At 39.5% G+C, this 27,403-nt stretch overlaps 1 protein-coding gene across 3 annotated transcripts in view; it reads left to right on the top strand.

Moving 5' to 3' along the window:
- OSBPL1A (oxysterol binding protein like 1A) overlaps positions 1 to 27,403 on the top strand; it is a 76,598-nt gene that overhangs the window by 41,336 nt on the left and 7,859 nt on the right. For all 3 annotated transcript variants that reach the window (XM_074879686.1, XM_074879698.1, XM_074879708.1), the window contains 10 exons: positions 7,069 to 7,231; positions 14,369 to 14,525; positions 19,477 to 19,552; positions 21,087 to 21,221; positions 21,547 to 21,644; positions 22,349 to 22,531; positions 23,043 to 23,150; positions 23,243 to 23,332; positions 23,580 to 23,706; positions 26,800 to 26,916. In XM_074879686.1, coding sequence (XP_074735787.1) covers positions 7,069 to 7,231; positions 14,369 to 14,525; positions 19,477 to 19,552; positions 21,087 to 21,221; positions 21,547 to 21,644; positions 22,349 to 22,531; positions 23,043 to 23,150; positions 23,243 to 23,332; positions 23,580 to 23,706; positions 26,800 to 26,916 — 1,254 coding nt within the window. The remainder of the gene's footprint in view (positions 1 to 7,068; positions 7,232 to 14,368; positions 14,526 to 19,476; positions 19,553 to 21,086; positions 21,222 to 21,546; positions 21,645 to 22,348; positions 22,532 to 23,042; positions 23,151 to 23,242; positions 23,333 to 23,579; positions 23,707 to 26,799; positions 26,917 to 27,403) is intronic.

Genomic DNA, 27,403 nt, shown 5'->3' with positions numbered 1-27,403 from the left:
GGTAAGCTTATAGCATACAGAGAGAGAAAACCTAAGCAAGAAACAATGGTTGAAGTAAAGCGCAATTTTTTTGGATCAGTCCTCTGTACCCTGGGGTGAACCAAAGCTATGATGAAGTTTACAAGAGCTAGTTTACTCCAACAAATGAAGACTTATGATACAAGGCCTTAACATATGTTAACATAGTAGATGTTTGTCCCAAGTTCTTTGTGGTTGATGGTGATGGGGAGTGGTGAGTCAGCAGGGGGACTCTGTGGAAAGGCCTACATGTAAACAGATAAGAACTCCAAAAGTTTTGTATAAAATATTTACATGCTTTAGGAATCTACTGATGTGTTCATGAAACTGATTGCAACTGTTTGGGAACACTTTGTTTTTGCTTTAATGTGAGCTGTCACACTTGCAGTTTTATGATGTGTCATAGGAGTATTCATAAAGCACTCATTTCTTTCTCTAGTACCTCAGATACCTGAGGCCTACTTGCGAAGAAACATACTGAAACTAAAACTGTTCTTGGTTTTTGAGGGTGGAGGGGGGGAGGGTTAGGAGAAAAGCAGGATTATACATATTCATATCGTATACTAATGTGTGCTTAGTGGGAGTTAAGTCCCATGTGTAGAGGTAAAAATCAAGCCTTTTTTAAAATTTACTTTCCTTCTGGAAAACTTCTTCTGTTGAAGCTCAAGTGTGGTTAAAACTATAAGAACTTCACGTGAGAGGAACTGGTTTCAGTTTTTACTTTGGTAGCAGCGTAAGCAACAACTTAGTCCTGCTCTAGGTAGCAGAAAATCTAAAAGCACATTTTGAAAGAAGCATATCCTGTAGAATGAGTGCTGCAGTAGCATGCTTCAAAGTTAGCTAACAAAATATATAGAACTGTTCCATTTCTAAACAGATATGCTTCAGGGCATATGTAAAGACTCAAAAGTCTTTACATTTCTTGCATGATGAAATGAAAAGGCAGATCTTGTTCAAGACATGGAGGCAGACCTGACTCTTCTTGAAACTATGTAGTTCTCATTCTACATTAAATGTAAAAGAATAACAGATTTACTCAGCACTAGTTTAAACTGGTCATCACAAAGAACTGGCTTATGCAGGAAGGCGCTAGCAATAGGGACTGTATTGTACTAACAGCAAAATTGCAACTATGTGAGCTTGTCTGTTAGAATAGACAAACAGTGTACATATCAAACTGTTTGCATTGAGGTTGTGATTTGCAGTTAGCCTCAGATTTTTTGGTAAGGGCTTTTGTTTGGTATGAAGATCGCAGAAGAAAGGAAAGAATCCTTGTTTTGGATTTCCAGTGTTTCCTGGGAGTAGTTTTCCATAGTGTAATGTGTTACAACACACGGCTTTGTAGGTTACATCTTTCAGGATAGCATGTCCTGTTGGAGTAGCTGACCCTGGAAACTAAGTTTCATATAAACAGATGTAGTGTGAAACAGGTGGCAGGTTTGATTGGCATTTACTTCATTACAGAAAGCAGGATTACATTTCTTAATGTCAGGAGATGTCCACAGAACTGTCAGTTCTATTATCGCAGCGTTTTTCTAATTCCTTGGTTGTATGTTAATATCCAGGCAGGTGTTAGACTAGCCCTTAGCTTGCTGCTGAAAACTGGCACCTTGTGTCTTCCGTGCTTCATGGCAAATGTCCCATAAGCGGTGACGTTTTTGGGAGGATGGAATTTCTGTGGCGGTTGGACAAAGCCGTTCATTTTGAAAACCAAAACCCCACTTCTCAGTAGTGGGAGGCATTGGTGAGGCAGTGTCACAGGCTGCTTTCCTGCACTCAGCTTAATGCAGAGCAGCCTTGGTACACGGCGTACTGACACTCCGGCAGAGCCTGGCTTCAGATCCCCTGGTGGTTGCTATGTGAAAGAGGTGGTTCTTCCTTCCTACACAACTCGAAAGTCTGCATATTTTGGGCATTTTTATTCCTAACCCTGAAGTTGAGTGCTTTTGAAAGTAAAATTCAACTAAATCATACTGCAGTATTGTGAAGTCTGTCTTCTCTCTTTCTCAGTCCAGGAGAACCTAGAGCTAAGGTACGCTGTCTTCTAATTTACTATTCTAATGTTAAAGGCAGGTAGCCATACATATTGTTGAGGTGTCTGTATTTGTTCTATGCCTTGCTTGCTGTGTGGTGTTTTTAGGATTTACTTGCAGCTGCAATGGAACGTTGCTGAGATGATCATTTATTAGCTGGGCGTACAGTGGTGTGACCCTTTCCCACCCCACAAAAGTGCCACTGTTGTTGGGCATTAATTTAAATTAAAAGCATCCAGCACCAAACAAAGCAAGTATTTTGTGTATTGTACTGAGATGTCTTCAGGATGGACAGAGAAGCCTTGGTTACAGTCTGTGCCAATATAGTTCAAGACTTCAGGCTTTAAAAAAGAAAAAAAAAAAAAAAAGAAAAAATAGTGTTTTACTGCATGTTACTAGTCTCCTACCTACCTCATGGAAGCTGAGGGTACAGAAATGAATGGGGCTGGTGTTTGTTACACACAGATAAACTTTTTGATATTTTGGAATAGGCATGTGAACTTTCTGTTAGTAATACGCAGTGAAGGAGTTAACCTTTAAACCATATGCTCTTATGCTTAGCAAGATTTCTAATAGCATGGAAAGACAATAGAAGTATCTGTAAATAGCTTGTTGCTTTCCTTTTAAAAAAAAAAAAAAATAGAGGTCTGACTGCTAAAATAACTCTACTATTTAAACTCACAATTCAGTGCTTGCAGCCTGAAAGACTCAAATATTTATGGGAAGCTGTTGGAAGCAGATTCACATTCAGTTAAACCAGAATCAATACCAGTTACCAGAACTTGGATATCAAACCTCTTCAGCTGGAGAAGTATTTTTAAAAAAAAATAAATTGTTGCACTGACCTAGATGCTGAAGTCTTGGGGGTTCTATGTCAGTGTATCAGGTTATAGCTGTGTCTATAGCTGTAAGGTTAATGATTGAGTGATTGTTTACTTCTTTGAGACAAAGCTAGATAGTTTCCATTAACAATTACAAATCTGAAGTTTCACTATAATAATATTCTCTTTAGAGATGAAAACAAGACTGATCTTAACTGTCATTGTCTAATAGTGCAAGCACAAGCCCAACTGTACTGATAACTGTAATTGCTTTTGTGCAGAATAGCTTCTGACAAGGGGAAAGTAGGAAGCCTGACCAGTTGAACACTGGGAACTCAGCTAGCCTCATGCCGGGCTCAGTAGAGCGCTCTGCGCCACTGTCCCTGTGAAGCTCAGTGGAAAGCTTATAATGCTGATAGTGGCACTGGCATTGCGGGGACCAGCAACAGGGATCAAAAAGATGACAGCCGTTCCATAGCTGGAGGATGAGGAGCAGAACCCAATACGATGTGAATTGCCATCTGTCTCTTTCTCAGCTCAGGCACCACTACTAAAGGTACAGAAACCATGGCTGCATCACAAGCTGTGCCTTACGCAGGCTGTCAATAAAACGTCTCTTCTGATAGTTTCCTGGGTATGTTTAGACTAGATTTCCAGAGCTGTGTATACACTGATACCTGCATCGTTTTGGTGTGATATTTACTACCTTATATAAATACTTGTGTCACTGTGTAAAATAGTGTGGTACTTGGCTAATGCAACTTCACGAAATCAGATGATATTCCACTGAGAAATGTTGTTCTATCTGCATCCAGTTTAATAGTCTGAAATGCATATGCTTCTGAAAGCAGGTGTTTTCTTCATCATTTTATGCTTGTCTTCCTGCTTTATACATAGATCCTAAAGATTTTGTGTTAATAAGCATTTTTAAAACTAGTCTGGAGGTTCCTTCTGTAATCTTGCAGATGTTTTTGTGTTGGAACACTGAAGAAAGACAGGATGAGGAAGAAAGAACTGGGAAGAGGGATAAAACTGAAGTGTCATCTTCAAAAATCGTGATGAAGTAACCAGAAATGTGAATGAAATGGCTAGAGTAGTCAGGAATGTGAATGAAAAATAGAGTGTGGCAAAATTATGCATAACAGCAGTCTACTACTTACATTTTGGGAAAACCTATCACTCCATTGGTCAATGATGTTGTTCAATAAACTTATGCTTTGAAAATAGTGCCAATTTGCCTACATATTCCTTGTTGAGCTTGGAAGAATGGAGTGTGTGGTTCTGGAAAAAAACATTCTGCCTTTACAGACAAATTACTGCAAGAAGGTTTTAGGCCATGTATCTTGTCAATAAGAAAAAGCAAGGTGACAAAATGGTGGTATCACTTAAAGCTGCTTTGTGTTTAAAAAGAAAACAAAACAGTATGTTTATTTCAAACAAGGTTATTTCTCCTGCGATACCTGTATTTTTAAGTGGAGTACACAAAGGTTGTACTAGCTCTATCTCTGCAAGCATTGCTTTTCTGCAGGTGAAATGAGTCAAATAATGGTAGTAGAACCATCTTTTTTTTCAGTCCTCCCATTGACACTGTAGAACTGTTTTGGTGCTTAAGAAAATAGTATAGTTAGAGACAGTATTTCCAGACCACTACCTTCAGGGAGCTGCTAGTGTAAATTCTTACCCTTCACGGAGTACTAGGCTGTAGAGGTTTGTAGAGCCACCTCTTGGCTCTTGGAATGTGTGTGTCCAACCCACAAGCTCAGTACTGTTAACAAATTTCTATATTGGACTTTCATCTCCAATCCCCAAGTATTGAATTAAGGTTGCTGTAAAACCAGTTCACCCAGATATGAATGAACATTCAAAAGGTTACAAGCAACAAACATGTTTTCTTTTTTCCTTAGCTTCTGGCTTATGTAACAGATGGAAGGGGTTTTTTTGTTACCTAGTAGTAGTGTGTAATTGCTGTACTAGTAAGTGTTTGGTAGATAGGAAGCCTGGAAGTACACAGAAAAGAGAACCTTGCTGTAAAGCTGTGGCTATTTATTTTCCAAAAAGGGAATTTATTTCTAGTACACCTTCTGCAGTTCCGAATAGCTCCACGTTATGATAGGGGTAGGGGAACCTTAAAGTCAGTAAAAGACTTTTTTGGGGGAGGTGTGGTGTCTTAAGCCTGTATCTGTTGTTGCTTGTTTAGTCAGACTACTGTGCTTTTAGAGGATGCAAAAAAAGGTTCATCTGTGTTTTGTTAGATATATTTCAATTTTCTTTCAATTTGCTGTTAAATAACATTGAAACTTAAATTTTAGGTAAAGATTTAAATCACTCAATTTATAAAAGCAAAGCATCAGACAATAAAGGCGCCTAATTCATTACTGCAAAAAAATTTGCAAATGCCGTTTTTAATAACTGGTTTTACTTTGCTTTTAATAAGAATGAAAAGTACCACTTTATTTTCAGTCCTCCACCCTCCCTCTCTCAGAAGAGTGCAATACTGATGTTGTTTCTCTAAATGGGCAGTTCCTTAACTATTTGATAGCATACAAAATGTAACCCCTGCAGAAACTGCTTAAGAACAGATCTTTTGCAGTGGCATGTCTGATTTGTATGAAACATTGCAGTAATTGGCTTTGTTGGTACTGTCGGGGTGAACTTCAAATGAAAGTGACAGTAACTAGTGCAGACCTTCTTCATTTTGTTCAGGGTAAAACTGTTAGACAGTAAGTGACTTACTGATTTTGTTGCTTTCAGTTAGCAACACAATTTTACACTCTTCTAATTATAATTTGACTGCCCCTTTACACTCAGAGCCTGGCACCTAAACCAGCTGATTTAGTATTTTGGCACAACTGAGGGGGTGAAAATTTCTTCCATAAGTCTTTCTCCAGAGGGTATGTTACCACCATCATGGAAACTCTTTCTCTGGAAGTGGCAAATCTGCTTTAATATCTCCTTTCTAGCCTCTAAATATGCACCCCTTCATTTGTGCCTGACTGAATCCACTATTTGAGTGGTGGTTATAACTGAGGGAGCTGAAGCCTCCAAAGTAAAGCTTTAATGTAAAATGTAACCAGATACACCATATGAGCAGTTCTTAAATTAGATTCAAAAAGGTAATGTTGGTATATGTATAAGTTGCTTAGGAAAGGGTGTAAGTTGTCCCTGTAACTGTTCCCAAGAGATTAATGGTCGTATTCTTGCATGTTGTTAGTGGAGGGGGAATTAGTGATGTAAACTGACCTTTGAGAGTAAACTAGAGGACAAGGCAGAAGTTGGGGACTGGAAGGGAGAAAGGGAGAGAGTCAGTGGTTTAGGGACTGAAAGAGAAGTAGCACATTGAAGCCATGCTGGGCTGGCAGAAGAGGCCCTTCCTGAGCCTTCAGCTACAACTGTCTCCCCTCCCCTGGCAGAAAGAGGAGGTGGGAAAGCACCAGCAAAAAAAAAAATGAGGAAGAAATAGGAAGGACATGTTGCTCTCCCATTACTAGTCCTGGACTCAAAACATGGATAACATCATCATCTCTGGAGCCAATTGCATGTGTGGGCTTAAAAAGAAAAAAAAAGTCCACCATCTGGTGGCTGGACTTCTTTTTTTTTTTTTTTTTTTTTTTGTCAGCTTCTGGCTCCTCCATAAACTGTTTTGGGAGTGGGGAGGGAGGGCTGTTTATATCGATGTTAAATCAGTTAGTAGAGGAATCTCTTTTTTAACCTCCTCCTGTAATCCTCAGGGTTAAATGTTTTCAGCTCATAGTTCAGTTGCAGTTAACTTGTAGCTGGCATTCACATTTGCTCTGTAATTCAATTTAGATGATGCATCTTGGCCCAAATTAGAGCAGACTAGTACAAGGAGCTTGGTGCATGTAGAAACCGATCACTAACTCCATAGTTAAGGTCATCCAAGTAGAGTTGTAAATATTTCCCCTCAGTTTTAAGGTACAGTTATCTGGCTTGAATTCACATGTGGAATTGTGATTTCAACTGTCAGATCTTATTTGTCAGATTTCTCAACTACTGAAAATGCTGAGTAACAACCTTACTGTCATCACAAAAATACTGTAATATTCTCATTAATCCACATGGTTTCAGTTCCAGCTGTTTGCCAGTTACTTATTTATTAGAGTCTATTTTCTGAATAGCTTCCAGCTACACATTCTTCAGAGAGATGAGATTTTATTCATACATGTATCTACTTATAGGTGAGGAATTTGAAACTGGAGCATGAGCAAGAGAAAAACAAGATCTTGTCAGAAGCATTAGAGACACTAGCTACCGAACACCATGAACTAGAGCAGTCTCTGGTTAAGGGATCTCCGCCTCTCAGCATCATCAGTGAAGAGCAGTTCTATGATGCTGTTTCAGGTAAGTAATGATGTCCAGAACATGAGTGTGTAGCCAGCACGTGTGTGGTGAATGCGTTGAGGGGAGTGAGGGGGTAGGAACAGTCTCATTTTAAGTGAAATCTCTGCCTTTCTAACATGGAACTAATTTTAGGAGAATGCTGCATGTGCTTTATGAGCGGGCCTGTAAAAATTTGCCCAAGTTCACCTGTAGAATTGCATTGTTTCACCTTAGCATGAGAAAAAGTTACAAAACCACAGGGCAGTCATGAGAGGTCTGATTGCTTGAGTGTCTATGCCCTTTTTTTAAATAGCAAAACTTAAAGTTCCTATTTTAGATTTAACTGTATCTGGCAGCCTTCTGACTTGCTTTCTCCATGGTGGTGTATGTTTTTTCTTTTGTTCTTAAGATTGGTCCATAAAAATCCTTAGTTTTGAGAGACAGTGAGGTTAAGAAAGGCTTGTTCTGTTTCCATTTTGTATACCTTAAGTGTCACAGGTGGAAGAACAAGAGGAATCAAAATCCTGTGTGCGTTTCTGAAATATCTTTTCTTTCCCTGTCTGCTCTTCAGTTTAGTATCTTCCGTATTTTCATGGACAGAACATGCACATAGTGATTTTGGAAAACTCTGAACTGCATAAGATGATTACAATGTGCATTTGTATAGAGAGGCTGTACATAGCACTCACTGGATGATCCCACAACACATGGCTGTCTACAACTATGAAGGGTCTGGAAGAGCTTGAGGGTGAACGTAGTCTTAACTGTAGTAGGTAATTAGGTTGTGATGGCATACTTCACAAGCAAGTATGGGGTTACTTTTTCTGCGAGCTGAACTGTCTGATGCTTCTGAGAGATGAGAAGAGCGGTGTTCCCAGACTCCTTGATAGGTGTTCTGCAGTGCACAACTTAAGCAGAGAATAAAAACAGGCAAAGTGGGGTCTATGCTGAAGCATAGCACTAGCACAGGAGCACAGTACATCAACAGCAGTCTTTGCTTCTTGGCACTGTAACAAATTTATCAAGCCTTCAAGGCAGAGAAGAGATTGAGGAACACTAGAAACAGGTTCTTCAACCCGAACCAAAAGAACAATTCTGCTGAGAGGCCTCAGGCTCTGTTGCTTGTCGCAACAAAGCAGAGGATAGTTATTTATCTGGTGCTGATGGAATGTAGTCTCTCCAGCCAGGCTTGCTTCCTGTATATGAGAGAATACCTGGCTTTAAAGAGCTGTTAGTCTATACAGCCATATATCCCATAACTGACCTAGTCTCTAAGTCTTCTTGAATGAAAGTGACCAAAGCCTCTCCTCTTTAGCTGGGAAAGGTGACGTTTGTGTCACTTGAAGCTGCAAACGAATCCCATCGAGTGGATTTGTGTAACTGTGAAACTTGTTGAGTGTGTGTGTGTGTATATATATACATACATATAAAAAACCATATATGTCAATTCTCTCTCCTTCTGGAGAAGTTACTTCACATAATTCATCTTGATTGCAATTTAAATAATTTTCCAGGAGAGACTCACTTTCTTGACTGTCTGTTGACTTCATCAGACTTGTCTTAGAGTCTCTTCTCTAGGTTGTTCACATGCAAGTGCTTTGCAGTCATTAGGGTCCTCTCTGTCTCTGAAGGCACATGTTTGGGGGAGGGGCACTCTGATATTTTTATGGGGTTTTTTTCTGGACTAGAGAAAGGGAAATGTGACATATTTTCTTGGCTGCTGGGTGCATGTCATGACTGTCACCATAAGAACAAAAGGAATCATTTTTTTTGTGGGTGTGGTTTTTTGTTAATCTCTGTGATCCTGGTAATACTTTCTAACCCTCTTGCTTTTCTGCCGTGTCTGTGGAGTCTCAGCTAGAAGGCTTCTTGTCTCTGACAAGAATACAGTGAGAACAGAGGAGTTGGGGATATATGACACTGGCTCAGAGTTTGGGAATGTGGGTCTTCTTTCTTGGGCTAAAGAGGCAGGGGATATGATCACAAATATTTTCGTAACAGAGAGCAATGACTAGGCCTAATTGTCAGAAGCTAAAAATTTATATCTTGAGAAATCTAAACTACTAGGACTTTGTCTTCAAAGCTTTTGCTAAACCTGATTTGCAATCTGATAGTATTTTACCAAGTTAAATTATATTTGCTTTGGATAAATAGACATATTCATGAATTATCATATTAGGTTGTATAGGAGATTGAGCAAACACCTATGTATTTTAACAGGGTGATATGATAAATTACAATCTCTGTCAGTGGAAAAATGCCACTACTGCAAGAGTATTTTTTTTCTATTAGGATACCATCTTTTTCTAGTTACAGTTATCTGAATTTTTAAATATCCACCGTAGGAGTGAGTTTAGAAGTGAGAGTATTGCATAACTAGGCTTGCACTTTGAGGTGAAGAATCGTTAGCTTTGACTTGACAGGTTGAAAGAAGAAGCCACTGCTGCTTTTTGTTTTGTTTTTTTTTTTTTTTAAAGAATGTTGTCTGCCTATTAGACATTTCTGCTTGTTTACTCTCAACAAAAGCATCACTAGCTGTGACAATTCAGAGCAATGCAAGACTTTTCAAACAGGTTTTTGAACAAGAAGTGTATTAGAAAAGATATGTTCACAGCAGCAGCTACTTGTCCCCATTTACCATGCTCTGATTCACATTGTAGAGCAATCTGACTGCATGAACCAGACTCCTGAATGAAGCTGAATCAGAAGGTACAGCCCAGTTGCTATTGTGAACGCTCAGGCCATTGTAGGAGAGTAGAGCTAATCTGAGGAGACCACCACCAGACGTGTAGCTAGTTCAAGTGCCAAGTCCTCAGCACCATCTGTTTGGCTTGCAGATCAGCTCCAACTGAGCCATCCTACCTGCTAACGTTGGCTAAACTGGGCACTGATAAGTCTGTGTTGTGTAGTTCTGTTTGTAGAAATTAGGGGCACAATTACAGAAATATCCTCTTTCTTTTCCAGCACTGGGGTGAGGAAAATGTTTGTAATGTGGTAAAATTGCTTACTGAAGTAGTAATATATTGGCTGAAGTCTCTTCTATTTTGAAGTGATATCAGTGCTTTTTGACTGTTGCAACTCCTGAATCCCTGCAATGGGAGAGCAGGAGACACTGAACACAAAAGGAAGAACCTACAGGAAATGGGAGTTATTTGTGTTACCAAAGCATGGTAGGCAGCGTTAACAGCAGCAAAGTTAAGGGTGTTACTAATCTGAACTCTAATAGCAATAGGCGGTTAACAGTGGTTCCCGGTGTGCTGACCCTCTCTTGTCATGGGGGTGGTGGAAATGTGTAACTAAACTTGATAGGACATGGAGTGCTGGAGCTCTCAGTTTCAGGACTGAATGCTTAACATGTGTCAAGCTCTTCTATGTTTAAAGCAGGGTGGGGCAGAGGGGGAGGCACTAGGGAAGGGAAGAAGCACTAAACAAGTAGCAAAATTTAGTAAGACCAGTGGCATCTTCTAGAGAGCTGGAGAAGTTATTAGCTTTGATTAAGTATACAGACCTCAGGAAGCATATGAAGATGGAATACAAATGCAGAGTTCATCCATAATGCTGAAAAATAGCTAAGCAGGTCAAGAATTAAAGAGTGAAGGTACTTGATTTTTGCCTTGCAGATGAAATGCCCTGATTATGTGCAAATTTCACACCCAATTTGGAAAGAGCTTAAACTGTCCTAATTTTTCTCTTTAATGTTTTTTCTGCAAACATAGCTTTTGTGTGTGTTGAGGGGTGTACTGATGGTTTTACATAGATGCAATCTTACTATAAAAGCAGTTATTTAGCTACAGGAATATTTAGATTATACTAAAGCTAACCTGTCATAGTACAGCTTCCACTGTTATGTACCACTAATGGGTGCTGTGTTTATAAGTAATGCTCCTAAATGGTACAAGAAGTAGTAGAGTTCTGTTGCTTTTGTTCACTTCCTAGCTTGTCTCAGTTATCAGCTTGCTTAAAGTAAAAATCGTACAAAAAGCATAGAAAGTTACTGCCCTTCCTTCTATGTTTAGGGTCGTTTGTCAAGTGGTTGGTTGGTTTTTTTTTGTTTTTTTTTTTTTTTTGGAATGTGTACTAAAAATACCCCATAACCTCTGTGAGAACACCCCTGCTTGTGGACTTTCTGCCTTGCATATACTTAAAAGAATGAATTGAGGTATCTCAGGGATGGGTAACACCTGGTCAGAATTCAAACCCAGCCTTGGCAGTGGTTAAACACTACTGTTTTCAGGGGTATTTAATAATCAACTACATTGGCCAAACTTTTCTATCTGGAACTGAAGACTTACCAGTTGTTGCAACAGATGAACTTGCCTTGAGTTAAGTTTCTGTCATTGCTTCTGCTGTTTCCCCTTGCTCTCCCACTCTTGCAAAATGTAGCTGGTGTTTTTACTGTTACTCTGACACTTCAGGTTTCATGAGCTGGAGAGCTTCCTAGTCAGCCTGGTCTTGTCTCAAAGATCACTTAAAAATTTTGGCTTCTGAGCAGGGACTCTTATTCCTTCTCCCCCCTCCTCAGCTCACACCCCCTGAAGTTCAATAGGAAAAAAACCCTCATTTTCTCCTAGTCATCTGTTTGACAGCTGCTCTGTAGCAACTTGTGAATATAAATCTTTTTTTGCAGTGACGGGGGAGTATGCAAATCTTAATTCAGAAAAGAGTTAGCTGCAAGTACACAGGGAAAAGCTCAGTTTGAGTTGCCTGTTGATCTGTGCTCACAATACAATACTAGGCTTGTTCATTCTGACACCTAAACAAACTCTCAAGACTTGCTAAGTTGGTTGGGTCAAAGGAGGTAGCTGAGGTTTAGGTATTGGAGATTGAGCTCTTTGATGGCAGGAGCTGTTGTAGACATAATGTCTCAATGAGAGCCATTTCTCAAAAAAATGGGAGGATGTCTCTAGAGAGCAGTTTCTTCTAACAGGGCCTGGTTTTGTTCTTCTGCTGTTCTTCATTGTATAGCATGCTCTCATATTAAGTAAGGCACATGTCCTGGAGAGGGCTGACTGGTCAGCGTCTACAGCTCTGGAGAGGTTTGCAGGTGCTGAGCTCAGTCCAGCGTGATTGTCTCTTGGCACTGTAAGGCCAGCATTAGGAGACCTAATCCATGTGTATTGTTTAAAATCCTTGTTATACTGAGAAGCATATCAGAGAGTGGTCAGCAGTTCTGGCGAAGCTTACCTATTCTTCCTTTTCTGCCTCTGGAGTCCTGGGTCTGTTGCAGAAACTCACATTGAGGGAATTTGTGTGTCGTGACTCTTGTCTGAAAACAAGGCAGTCCTGATGGTATGGGAGAAGAAAGGAGCCTTATAGGAGGCAGACTCTTTGCTTTATGTTACCAGGTTTGCTTCATGCTTTTCTTGTCACAATACCTCTTGTCACAGTTGAGCAGCTCTTTCAGTGGAGAGGTGGAATACTTACCTTGAAGGGATTTATAACTTGTGGTCAGGATACTGAGGCCCAAGTTGTGTTACAGTGCTAGAGTGTCTCTTCCTCTGTGGTGTTTGGGTATGGAACAGTGTTTTCCTGACTACCTGGACTTAGGATCTCTGGAGAAATTTGTATTTTATGTAACAGAGTTGTCCACAAGTAAAAATGATTCTCCTTATCCTCCTTGTTATATATAGTACCCACCAAACTAATGCTTTGATACATTATATCATAATTTGGCTCAGAACTAGACTGACAAATTTGGGGAAACTTGTGAGAAGATTTTCTGGAGTGCCAGTCCACTTTTTTAACATATCCGCAGCACCAGCTGGCAGTTCTTTCCATTCCCTAGCAACTGGCTTAATTTCAGTACTGTCTTGACGAGGACAGGGATGGGTATTTTTAATGAAAGGAAAGATCTCCTTTATGCTTCTAGATATCACTCTCTCTAGAGAGGATGGGAGACATTATGGCACAGCCCATCCATTCATCAGGATTTTTTTCTGTTCGTGACCCTTCTATAATCTGGATGTAGTAGAGAGTCCTCTTGTTGCTGTCCCCTTCACCAAAGCAACATATAATTTACATGTTCAGGAGAGGCTACTGGCATAGTCTTTCAAGAGAAAACAAGAAAGCACCTGGCAATGTACAGCTGTGACTGAGAGATTCTTTTGGATGGACTACTACTTCAGCAAGTTTTCATTACTAGTTTTGAATTAGAACCAACGTGTGAGAGAATGACTAATCTTGCAATTATTTCTCTGAGTATTTGCAGCAAAGAGCAGTGGCATATGCTGAAAGAAGTTCATAGCAGGAAGGGTGTCTACTACCATTTGGGTTCACTTTTTTCAGAAGCAGTGAGGCTTGCGTTAAGCTGTTTACCGTTCAGTGTTGTACCTGGTTTCTGCTAAAGTATTTCCCAAATGGGATAGAAATTGGTGCATCTTTACTTGTCTTGAGCTGTTCCCTTGCTCTCTGGGACTTGGAATTGGATAATCCTTTGATAATCTTGTCAGGTTTGAAAGAAAAACATGAAACAAAAATACAGCCTTTTGTCAGGAAACTTTTACTTTCTGATTTGGGGCAAGACTGTCTCTTCTCCAGAGCTGGTCAGGCACTACCTGACCAGAACACTGGTTGGAAATAGCATGGTGTCATTGATGGGTTTAGTTTTAGTTGTGATGTGGATTGTACTATTAACCTACCTTCCAAAGGACAAAGTTTATCTTACTGATTGGTGAGCTTATTGTTTAGACTTTGCTGGGACTTACCTCCTTCTGTTCTTTGATACTTGTTCAGTAAGCTGTGAAGTGAAGGTTGCTGGATAGCACTGAGTGTCTAAGAATTTAGACCAAACTGAAATCTTGTACAGGAGTCGTCAATACTTGAATGTTGAGGTAACAGTTAAGTACTCATGTCCGTGTGACACCGTCACTTGTCCTGAGCAATTTGTAGTAGCTTCAATTTAATAAAAATGACAGATTTTGGCTCTGTTTGATAGAGGATTTTTAATGTACTGTGTTCTTGCTTATCATACAATCTCTTTATATCTAGATACAGAGCTGGAGCGCTCTGTGGCAGTACTAGTTACTTACCAAATGGATGCTGTCATCAGGACACAGTAGCCTACTTAGGTTTCAGTTTTGTACAAAGAGGGAAGATCTGTTAGTGACTGAAGTCTCGCACAGGCGGTAGATTCATTAACATGCACCTGCTCTTTTGCAGATTCAGAATCTGAAAAATCATTAAGTGGGTTTGAGACAACAACAGCTTACTCGTTAGAGGACAGCATGGATTCAAAAGATACAATAACTTCAAGCATGTCTGAAGAAAAGGTGTGTGGCAGTGGGAAGTCTCTGTCTAACGGAATCAAAAAACACAGGTAGGATGTTGCCTGTTCTTAAGGTATTATAATATGCATTAATGGTGAGTAAAAGACCACAGGAATCTCTGAAAAGCTAACGCTGAAAACTTGAAAAACTTTGTTAGGGATGATTGACAGGTAGTTGGTTGTGCTATGATTTTATAAATAATATTTTTCCAAGGCTGATCTGCTCCTTTGCATCTTGTTTTTTCATGATCGAATCTGAATAAGTAAAAATAAAATATAATGTCCTATGTAAAAATGGAGACACTTGTGTTTGAATAGATCTTATTGAAATCTATGTGGATTTTAATTCCTTCATGTATCTTTAATGATCTATGCCTCCTATTGCCTCTTTAATTTCCAGTCATTTGATACTTTTGTTGGTATCAGGAATGAATGAAAAATATTGCTAGCCTGGCATCAGAAACTCAAATGTGAACAAAGGGAGTCTTATTCTAAAATTCTCATCCATGTTTTATGTGCTTATTTTGTGTTGTCAGATGATCCATTTTTGTTTGTTTCCTTGCTGATAAAGGAGGACAATAGGCCTGGAGTTAATGAGATGTAATAGACACCACTATTCTTGAGTTTCAGTGAAAGGGCAATATAATGTTTGTGCTAAAGATCAAGCCAGACTTCAGTATGTTTCAAAAAGGCTACTTTGCAAGTGTGTTGGATGTGCAGAATGATGCTGGGGACACCAGATTTCTGTAAAAACAGGAAATTAATATTTAATTTTACAGAAGTAAAACAGACATACTTTAATTACTTGGTATCTTAAATACTTAAATTGCAGTGACTGTTGAAGTATGTGGTAATGTCAGAGACCTGATGTTTCAGGGTTCAACCTCTGCATGTATATCCCTCCCATACTAGGCAAAGACTAAGGCAAATGAAGGCTTGGGTGGAGTAACGGGGTGGTTTGGGAAGGTAGCATAAAGCAGCTGACTAAGCGTGTTGCTCTGCGTTCTTGGGCTGTTAGCAAGGTGGTATTTATGGCCTTGGCCAAGTGCCTTTCCTAATTAGAGCAGGAAGTTCAAGGGTGGGGGGGAAGCACTAGGTGAAGGTGGACATCTGAATTGCATTCATTGCCTTGGAAACAATGAGGAGAAAGGAGGCAATTCAGGATCAACATGAAAATGATGATGCATGTTGACATGCATTGTCTTGAAGAGTTTTAATAGTTGATCTTCTGTTTACTATAAAAAAGAAATAACTTGACAAGTTTCCATAATGCTGCACTATGCTGTCAGAACTGTAGGGAGCAGGTGACTGAAGGAGCATTTAAGATCTGCTGGTTTTAAAAAGGGGACTGAAAAGTAATAAACAAGTACCTCTGTATAAGTAATTTCTGAGTTGTGTGTCTTTTAGTAGTAAAGAGATTGTAGCATGTTGGAGTAAAATGAGTGCATAAATTGGCTGGCTAATAATTTACTGCTAAAGAAAAGTGGAAACATCTGTTTTGCATATAGGTAAGAATGTATGGTCTTATTTTATGTGACTAAATGGCTATAGAGCACATTCTAGGTTGAGATCTAATGTTAAGTTTTTTTACCTGGCATCTTAGTGACACATTGGGATTTGTCCACAAATATATTAATACAAACTGTTTCTCCCCAGAGCTCAGCCAATTTAAATTTTACCTCCAAGAGAACCTTTTCAGGGGATGGGAGTTGTGTGGTGTTTCTAGCCTTGTTTCTGAGACTCTTGGTGGCAGCGATGTTTGTTTGGCCTGGTATGGGATCTGTTTGACATGACTTCAGAACTGTGTTACCTACCTGGAGCTGCTGGTTCTAGTTTGTGCCTTGTTTGGTTTTAGGGCTAGTTAGAGGGCATGTGGTCAAATATGCATCATCTGTGATGCCTCCTGTGTCCTTTTCAGAGCAGGAACCCTAACTTCTTGATGCTGTGCAAATGAGGGGGTTAGAATGTTTACAGCACTTAATTCCATCCTTACATCCTTGGGTTTGCTGTAACTTTTTTGTTTAACTTCTCTTTGTGTTAATCCCGTGGAAACAAGTCACTTGGAGAATAGACCAGATGAATTTATTTTGCTTAAAATCTTGATACCTTCCTGTAGTTCCTCAGAAGAATAGAGGATCTGCAGCTGCATTTGGGTTGCACATGAGAGTACCTAACACTGTTTAGCAGTCAGTATAAATCAGACTATTTCCTACCTTCATCTAGAAAACCTGAGCTCTAATCTGCTTCTCATTTATGAGTAGTGAGGGTTTTGCACAGAGAGGTGAAGGTCAGTTTTTGATGGGGCAGGGGGGTGTTTTTGTTTTGGAGATGTAGGAATAAATCTGTTGGTTCCAAAGAATTAAAGTGATGGGATGTACATATAAAGATAGATGAAGCCTGTGCCACATATATTCTGCTGGTTTATTTGGGTTTTTTTAATGTAGTTTTCATCTTACTGATTGTTCATAGTGTTTTGAGAGTGGAGTTAATTTTTGAAAACTTTTTGGGATAGGATTTGAGATATAGGAGAGCAGTGCATTACATAATCTGGAAGCATTCAAATAACTTCTTTTTAAGAGGGAATTTTTTAATCTGAGCCAAACTTTAAAAAAACAAAACCAAAACAAACCCAACAAACACCACCACCCCCCCCACCCCAAAAAACCCCCCAAATTCTCAAACAAATCCGAGCCAAATCCCCAAACACCCTGCACAAAAATGTTCAGTAATACCTACAAACATTTTAACATCCACTTGTCACTGCTGTTTCCCTCTAATTGCTGAATTTTGGTAGTCAGCTTTCCCTTTGGCTCCCCATTAGGGGCCTTCCAGAATGCAAACATGTTTGTGTTTAGCTTTTTGAGAGCCAGGAAGTTATTCGGTCAGGTTACATGAAGAGCAAGCTAAACATGCCTTTTTCACACCATATGTCTCTTCCCCACAAGACTCCTGTAGTAGTTGATCTACTAAAGGTAATGCTTTGGACAAGTGTTTTTGTCGAAGTGAACAATCTTAAATACTTCTTATCTGTTCTACTGCACAGAAATGCCAGCAGATGTTTTTGTCACTTAAAGCTAAAATTAACTTGCCAAGTTGTTTCTAAAATTGACATCTGGAAGGAAATTTTTGCATTCACAAACCTTTCCCTTAATCACAGGGAGTGTGTCAAGGTTAGTAGGCCTCAAGTCTTGGCTGCCTGTCATTTTTCCACATGTCCTTACTTGTCCCTGGGATCTTTCTTGGTGGCTTATAATTGCTTTCTTTGTTCAGTATGTGTGTGTTATACGGGGAAAAGAACTGATTCCCATATCAGGTTTGGCTGATATAGGTGAGAAATATGGATGAATAGCTGAAACGGAATGCCAACTTTCAGGTAATTAAACAAATTGATGGAGGGACAGGTCAACTTTATTGAAAATGTAAGTTTTAATATGTAAGGAAAGCAATCCCTGTGTATACTTTAGCAAACTGGAGACACATGAGTGTGTTTTACATGCAGAAGGGCTTACTTATACTCAAATACCTGCTCTGCTAACTGCCTTCATTAAAGAATACACAGAAAATATAAGTAAACACTACAAATGAAGATAAGACTGAATACTTAATGGTCACTGTCCTCTCCTGGACACTTGTATCAAAGTATCCACAGAAGTATTTTATATTTAGTATTATTCCAGATGATCTGTTTCACAAAATATTTTTGTATCAGTGGAAAATCAGAATAGGGAGTGAGTGATACCATGTCGGTCGATTAAGAAACCCTCCTACCCACTGATCCCCTGCATGGGAGCTGAGTAAAAGTCAGTGTTAGGCTGTTAACTACTTGCTAACAAAACATAGTTTGGTACCATGAGGAGCTCAGGCATATGACTAGGTTTCTGGTTGGATGGGGCTTGTATATTAAAGGAGCATTTTTTGGTTTTGTTCTTTCTGAAAACTGAAGTATCAGCCCTGGTTTAAGGTGTTTCAGTAGCAGGTAACTATGGGAGTTAACAGCTAGTAGGGCTACTGAAACTACCAACTGGAGCCTCACAAGAATTTTTTTTCTTTTTTTCTCTTGGCAATGTTTCTGTTTATCAGAAAAGTGAGGTGGAGGAGGCAGCTACAGCCTGTTCACACTCTCTAAAAAAGATACTGCTTTAGCTACTTGAGGGGAGACAAGACCTTCTTGGTTAGGAGGGCAACACAATCATTTAGACAGAGTTAACTTGAACCTCAAATAGTTCATGCAGTTTGAGTGAGCTGTAGGTAGTTCTTATTTATTGAGAATTTTTCTCATTGATGATAGCTTCATTATCCAAACACAAATTCTAGCAGTGTGGTGGACAAAAGGCTTTGACCTATATTTATGCCTTTCTATTGGTAAATTGGATTAATAGCTGAGCTGGTCAGTAGCAGTAAGAGAACTGAATAAAATCTGTGCCTGACTTCTCATAAAGCTGAGGAATACAGGCTGTATTACACAGCCTAAATGTTGGTCTTGAAAGTGTGTTTAGGAGTTGCTTCAGTATATATCAGCCCCCAGAGGAACAGGCTGCTGTCTTTTCTATTGTTCCTGAGGACTGATTTTAATATAAGCAATAAATGTCATGGCCCTTCATTGTCAGTATACAGGTGACTAGAAAAAAAAAAACCCTCCAATCTGTTCAGGCAGAGTAAACATACCTATGTACTTACTCAGAAAGCACTTATTTTTTCTCACAAAGACACAACTAAGTATCATAGCAGTGCCATTGTAAAAACATTGTTCTGATAACTGATGTAGAAATTCTCTTCCAGTGCTCTTATGCAAAATGAAGGCAATGGTTCTGTTTCTGGTTTTGGAGAAATTCAGGTTTCTGTGCAGGTAAAACAGTTTGAGTAGTGCTGTCATTCCCTCTTGGTTTTCAGTTTAAAAATTGGAAAACTGTTACTTTCAAAAATGAATATTTGGGTTTCTTAGTCATGGTTAGTAATGGAAAACTTTTCTTACTTCTGCTTTCTTCCCTGTTCCTTCCCACAGAACAAGCTTGCCATCTCCGATGTTCTCCAGAAATGACTTCAGTATCTGGAGTATCTTAAGAAAATGCATTGGAATGGTAGGTAATCAGAAGGCTATGATAAAAGATGTGAAGTGATTGTTTCATTTGAGGCCCAAATGAAAACTTGTTGGGGAGAGGGATTTTTTTTTTTCTTAAATTTGATGCTTATGCTTTAGTTGCTTTCGCAACTCGAAGATAAGACTTGGTCAGAGCAATATTCCTTCAGTAAAAGCATTCTCTTTTTTCCAACCCCTAAAGTACTTTGTGGTAGCAAAAATTTTTCACTTTGACTGTGAAAAAACAAAACTAAAAAACCAGCTACTTTAATTTTGCTCTTCTCCCTTCCTCTTAGTATCTCAGTCTTCCCCACCATGGTGTTAGTGGCCAAATGGTGGCCAGATCAGAGTTCAGCTGGTTGGCACCTACTCTCCTTCCAGCTAAGGGTGAATTGAGAAGAGTTCTTCTCTCCATTAGATCCTGCAATAGGCTGAAAGTACTTAAGGCTGATAAACCTCTGTCAGCTTGTAACAGTAGCCTACAGAAGGGAGTGTGTGTGTTTAGTCGCTGTTGTTTTCTTCTCTTCCCCTTGCTGTAGTTAGAAACAGCACAAAGCAATGAGGTATGGAAATGCTGGGGAATGCCTGTATCAAGCAGCTCCAAGTCTTCTGAGTTGAGAAGCATCTGAGGCTTCTCACAGTGGCTTTAGCGGAAAAGTGTTATAACCTTAAAATACAAAGAGCAGATTGAAATGCTGTCTTGCGTAAGGTGTGTGCAGAAATAAAAAAAATCCATAAAGGTTTTAATTCTGCTTTGCAGAAATTGCTGCACAGAAGTTGCAGTTTGCGCGGGGAGCAGGGGGAGGAACTTGGAGTGGCTTGTACCAAAGTGTCTGCCAAAGCTGTTATTGCCAGATGCTGCTTTTATGGTTAAGAACAGTGCTGTTCACTGCATGCATTGCCAGGGGTCATTCTATATGCTTTTAATTTGCTACTGCAGGCAGTTTAAAACATTCCTATGTTATGCATTCAGAGGGCATGCTTATAAAGTGGGACAGAGAATAAACAATGTCAAAGCTGTAGGACTTCTTTTAAATTTTTATTCCTGCTACAAAAATTCCTTTTTTCTTCAAAATACAGAATCCTTGTTTTTACTCCTGTGCCACCATGTTTCCCTGTCATTTCTCATCCTCTTCCACCCACCTGCCTCCAAAAGAGAGATGTTTAAGTAGTGAGATGGCCTAGATCTATTTTAAGGGAAATAAATAACTCAGTCTTTAAAAGCATCCTTAATACTTCATTCCATTGTTTCATCTCACCTTCTTAATGCTTTTATTGATAGGAAGTTTGTTTGTTTGATGTTTGGTCGTCTTTTTGTTTTAAAAGTAGCCTTAACGTCAACACAGATAGGCTTATAAAGCTCATAAGGGATGTAAAAGGTTTTTTCCTTTCAGCATTAGTGAAGCCAGGTCAAGCACATTGCATTAGCACTAAGAGCATCATTTATTTTTGTAATAAGCCAATTACACTTGGGTTACTGCAGGTCAGTGTATCTAATCATTTGGTTTTTAACACAAATTTCATTTGTGCATCAGGAGTTGTCGAAGATCACAATGCCAGTTATATTCAATGAGCCACTGAGCTTTCTACAACGACTTACAGAGTACATGGAGCATACATATCTCATCCACAAAGCCAGCTCACTTTCCAGTACAACTGAGCGAATGCAGGTACTTTGGGTAATTTGTGCTAGCTCTTGATGAATGCATTGCAATTTTTTTTCTTCATAGATAGTTTCATTATAGGAGGAACTCCCTGTATTTGCTACATGTCGGATTCTCTTATTCATTAATCAGTTTTGCTTATCTAGGAAAACGTTTTGCTCTTCCTAAGGCTTGCTTTTTTTAGCCTTTTGATGGAAACTGTTTATTCCCCTGCCTTGCAGACAGAACTTTGCGAAGCTGGTTCAGAAGAATCATTCTGTAATAGCATGACTGCTGTTGATAAAGACTAAAATCCAGGAGATTAACTCTGTACTCTTACTCTTTTGAATAGTGTGTTGCTGCATTTGCTGTGTCTGCTGTAGCCTCGCAGTGGGAACGTACAGGGAAGCCATTCAACCCATTGCTTGGAGAGACATATGAATTGATCAGGTAATGAACAGAAGATGCACTGAAGAGTAGAGACAGTATTCTGTGTAACTGATGTTTCATTAGACTTGTCAGGTGGCTTGCAGACTGCTCTTCAGCTTGTAAGATTCCACCCATTTTCCTATCAGCTGATGGAGGCGCTTGCAATGCGTGTTGGTGTTCAGCACCTTCCAGGGAAGGGAAACTACTTAACTTTTCAACTCGGAGCAGGCAAATGAAAATTGCCAGGTTTAAAAGCAAGTTTTATTTACAAAAGTGACACTTTTTTTTTCCTGAAACCTTCTGAATGAAAAGATGCATGGTACATAGGGGAGGTGTTAGAATTGTAATATTCATTATATGAGTATCCAGAATACAAATAGGCATGTTAGTCTATTAGTGTGCAGCTACACTTAGGGCAAATTTTTCTCTTGGGTGAGGTTTTGGCTTATGTTTATGCAAAAGATTAAGGAAGAGGTCACTATCAAAAATAAACATGCTGATTGATCAGATTTGGTAGTTCTTGTTATATTTTTACATTATCTCCTCAGTTATTTAGAATGAGGATGTTCTATGTATTGGTTGATCTGTGGTTTTTTTGTTTTAACTAACTTGCACCAAGTACAGCAACTATGCACGAGTCCAACTGTCTCACCCTGGGGAAGAGAGCTGCAACTTCACTACAGTTATTACGTAGATACATGCTTTTGGTTATCTTTATTTTGCAGAGATGATCTTGGATTTAGACTTCTCTCAGAGCAAGTTAGCCATCATCCACCAATCAGTGCTTTCTATGCTGAAGGTTTAAATAATGATTTTGTGTTTCATGGATCAATTTATCCTAAACTCAAATTCTGGGGCAAGAGCGTGGAAGCAGAACCAAAAGGCACAATGACTTTGGAGCTTCTTGAGTAAGTTGATAAGCAATAATTGCATAGGCGCAGTGGCCACATCCGTGATGATTAGTGTGCATTAGCGTCTCATGGCTTAGGAATGGACATGTCTAACACCCACATCCTAATGTTTGATGGCAGATCACTTTGCAGCTTTGCAGGGGGGACAGGATGAGAAGATGAAAGGAACTGCCATAATTTCCTAATATACTGCATACTAATAGTAACAGTATTTGGGGCTTGTGTCTGTGTGTTCTGCAGATGCCTGGTCATCAGTCCTACAAAGACTATCATGCTTGAGTCCTGTTTGCTTCCCTCATGTCATTCAGTGCTAACAGTGACTGCACAGAAGTGGCTGTTTTACGGAATTGATAAAATCAGTAGCAATAGGTTAATAAAATTCTTGGGTTTCCTGCCTTATTGCCGTGTCCATTTCAAAGACCTGGTGCAATTTATAGGTGATGGCTTGTTGCAGGAGTGACATCCAGTACAAAGATACAGTATTTTAATATTTATTCCCCTCCCTTAGACACAATGAAGCCTACACGTGGACAAATCCTACGTGCTGTGTGCATAACATTATCGTGGGCAAACTTTGGATTGAGCAGTATGGAAATGTGGAAATAACTAACCATAAGTAAGTTAAGAGTGTGAGCGCTTTCACTTGCTGCAAGTTTGAAGAGGAAAAGCATCTGGAAATAATTAGTGCCCTTTTGTTTCTGCCTTTAGAACAGGTGAGAAGTGTGTACTAAGCTTCAAACCCTGTGGCCTCTTTGGGAAGGAGTTACACAAAGTTGAAGGCTACATTCAGGACAAAAGGTAACAGCTTCATTCCTAATAGGAAACAAATGGGTGCCCGATGTTTCTGATGGGAGCTGTAGAACTGAATGTCTCTAACATAGTCTGTCAAGGGCATGAACCTGCAACAGCAAGGTTATGAATTGTGCAAGACCAATAATTCAATTTTAAGAGTTGCTCTCAAAAGTTCTTCTTTCAAATATTTTTGTCTGAAATGATGAAATAAATCTCTTTAAGCTCCTTTGTAAACTTAGTCTTTTTCTGACAGCAAAAAGAAACTTTGTGCACTGTATGGGAAGTGGACTGAGTGTTTGTACAGTGTTGACCCAGCTACATTCGAAGCTTACAAAAAAAATGACAAGAAAAATGCAGAAGAGAAGAAAAGTGGTAAACAGGTATTAATCACGTAATGAGGTGGTATCTCAAAAGCATGTTAAGACAGCTAAATATTTTAGTAGCATTTAAGACCATTAAGATTTCTTTTCACTTATTCTTCCTTTCCTAGTAGGGTACGAAATGGATTGGATGAGTACTAACATTAAGGGATAAAATGCTTGCTTTCTCAAGGATTTGTATTCAAACTTCCCAAAACTTGAAGTGATTAGATACTGGCTGGTCCATTACCTACCTCTTCCTCCCAAGTGACATGGAGGAAGTAGCATATCCCCATTAGCTGGACTGTGGTTCTGATCATACATGATAACATTTATATTCTAACAGGAGGATTTGGACTCCTCGAGGCGGAATAGACTAGTTTCTCTTCTTGATAGAAGATCATATTTTCCAGCTTTTACAAGGAATTTTTGTATTGCTTTCTATTAAATTTTCACAACCATAGAAATGCTTGTTTGTTTTTTTCTCCGCAATTGCAATTTTTCTCTTCTGGGAAAAAAACTCATTAATTCTTCCAGATTTCTGGTCAGCAGTATATGCTTTTTGTTTAAGGTGAATGGTGATGTTGACAACATACAGCTTGATGAACAACAACCACTCACATAGTAGCTTAAAACAGGGACTGTTCCCCTTTGGTGACTGAAGCCAGATTTCTTGTTGGCTTGGATGTTGTTCGTTTTTCTGCTTAAGAAAAAAGAGACAGAACTCTGACGGCAGTTGTTCCTGTGCAGGTTCAGATTGTTGCTGTAACAGAGATTGTTCCAGTGCTTGTCATCAGGAGAGTGCTAAAGCACTGGGGATTACTGCTTCTCTTCAAGTCTGACCCTGTGAGCTCTAGGGAGGAGCAAAGGAAAACATACTCTGTGTCTTTGTTCAGCTACCGTTTTGCACTCTCCAACAATGTTTAAGATGTTCCTTGCTTTTCACTTCAAAATGAAGCATCCTATTGCATAAGGCTCAAGCTGCAATGTCGCTCTGACTCTGGAAAAGCACGCTTTTCACGCTTGTTTAACAGATCTGTAGAAAACTGAAAGCTTTGTAATGCTAGCTATGAATCAGGTAGTCTTTGTTCAGTATGTATTCCCACTGCCCCCTTGTGTTTGAGAAGTGGATATTGTTTATGGGTTTTGAGCATCTAGGTGAGCCAAGTCTTTTATGTCTGGATGTGGTTTGTCCCTTCATGGTAGTGGTGAAGGATTTTTATTCAGATATGAAAGTACATGGCCTTTCAATCTTCTCCTAATTAGAATTTTCAGATTTACTTAGTTGTTTTCCAGCTATTCCTTTGTGCTGCGTTGCTACTAATGAAGGATTGCTTCTGTCTCCTTTTAGGGGACCTGTGTGGATGCGAGTCCTTTTGCAAATTGCCCCAGATTTTCCCCGAATCCTTCTGGATTTCATAGGAATAAAACTTAAGGAAAAATAATTCTGCAGGGAGCTAGACAAGCCTTTATATATGCAAAGGTGATATTTTGCCAACATCAGAAGAGTTAATAGTAGACCTGGGATTAGACCAGGATGATTCTGCTCTGAATGAAAGTCTGTTACTGCCCTCCTAGCAATATACTGAGAGGTTGAGTAGTGCTCAGCATAAAATATGGATCATTGTGGCAAGAGCACATGAAAATCAACTTTTTACCTAGTTCTTTGTAATTCTTATGACATTTTTAAGGTTATGTATCCAACAAGGCACAAATTGCAGTGTGTATTGTAGCCTTTCTGTAAAAGCTGGTTTGGAGTTTGACAGTCTGGTATTGAAGTGTGCTTTGATATAAGGATATCTTTCTGGTCTGCTCTGCTTCAAATTCCTGATTTCTGAAAGATTGATTAGTATCCTTTAAAGGACAGAATGGCAGGTTGCCAGCACAGTTCAGATGTAGTCAACTAAAAGCGCTGTTTATTTTCCTAATAGCTGAGGGACTCAACCTGGTCTGCATGTTGTTCTGGTTACTTTGCAACCTGTTTATTATTAAGCTCACTGTACCCAAGTGCTCCATGGTGAAACAGAATCCTTAATACTTCCTCATCTCAGAACACAATAGAGTCCGGTTTGGGTACTGGATTTTTTTTCTTTTTTTTTCACTAAAACATCAGTCTATATTATCTGATGCAGCCATTGGAGAGCAAAGCTTATTAGCAGCAGGATTAAAGTTGCTGGCCTGTAGCCAAAGTATTTAAAGCATTAGTTGCCTTTAAGTTCAGCTTTACTCGCCAGTGGACTCTGAAACGTGCTGCTGTTTTTAGCTGTGATAGTGACACCAAGTTTTCTTGGGAGAGCCGTATTCATTGTCTAGCTGGCTTTAGTTCAGTATTGTAACATATGCTTGTGCAGCAGAATTAATGTCAGCAGCATTGGACCCCAGCTGCTTTAAAGCTGTGTGTAAAAAGGGTGATGATTTAGAACTGGATCAGGTCGCATCTACACTGTGACCACCAGTTATTCTCTACTGCCCTAGTAACCCTTGGTTTCAGAGTGTTGTGGCTGCAGCTGCCTTAGGCTGTATATGTCAGCCTTCATAGGATGCCCTTCCCAGAAGAACTAACTAATCGAAGGTAATTAATTTAATGTTTGCAGTTTGCCATCAGTAGTGTAGTGGTCAATGGAAAGGAAGGTTCCTCTGAGCAAAGAGCAGTAGCATAGGGCTTCTTTGTGTACAAACTGAAGACAGCTTTTGAATGATGTGCTGGCATTTCTTTGATGTGGAAGGATGAGGAGTGTGACTTCTATTCTTCAACTTTAAGGAAGCAGTAATGGAGTTAAATATCATGCACGGAAATGGTTGTGTCTGAGGAAATGGGACATTTCTGTGGTGGAAACCACAGATTTCTTAGCACTTGAACATCCAGATTATATCTACGAAGATGTTGATGCAAGAAACTATTGGTAGTCTTCCATTGGGAGGGAATTGGAAGTACGTATGCTATGTTAATGCTGTTACCCTTCTTGACAAGCATCTAGAAAAGTTTCTGTGTTGCTGAAATTATTTACTTTTGGTCAAGGAAATAATTTTATGTGAGTTCCAGTGTGGGAATGAATGGGTGTAAATGATTTATGACTCCAAAGAACTCCTCTTGTCTTTGTGTGCTGCCTTTAGGTGGGCAATACTGAGGAACCGGATGAAATGCCGTTGCCAGATTCTGAGAGTGTGTATGTTATTCCTGGGAGTATTTTGCTATGGAAGATAACTCCAAGACCTCCAAATTCAGCACAGGTCAGCTATGCTTCTACTTATTGAAAGCGTGTGCTATCCTAATATTTTGTATGTTCAACACAAAGCAAATCCATCTGTTGTCTTTTTCATTAACAAGTCTTGATTTGCCTGTTTATTGCAATAAACTTTCACATAATTGTAATGCTATAATGTGGGGTCAGAGGGATGCCTGCCACAGGCATGTCTCTAGAGTTACCGGAATTTCTCTGTAAAATGGGATGCTTCGTGTAGCCAGTGGTATGGGGGCTTTCCCCACCTCTTCTCTCCACCCTGTTCCCCACACTGAGGCACGTACCTTGTGAGAAATCTCTTCTGAAGGGCTTTATTAGAGGACAGACACTTGTGTGAGACACTTGCAAAGCCTGCGTAGCATGAGTTGGTGTGTGAAGGGCTGTGGAGCTGCAGAGCCAGTGGCCAGAATACAGGGGTATGTGTGCAACGAGAAAGACAAAGAATTGGAAAAAGAAAACGTGCCCTTAGCGGGTTA

The sequence above is a fragment of the Strix uralensis genome, chromosome 1 (genome assembly GCF_047716275.1).
Source record: "Strix uralensis isolate ZFMK-TIS-50842 chromosome 1, bStrUra1, whole genome shotgun sequence".
NCBI classification, from domain to species: Eukaryota; Metazoa; Chordata; class Aves; order Strigiformes; family Strigidae; genus Strix; species Strix uralensis.
This window is presented reverse-complemented; position numbering and strand designations above follow the sequence as displayed.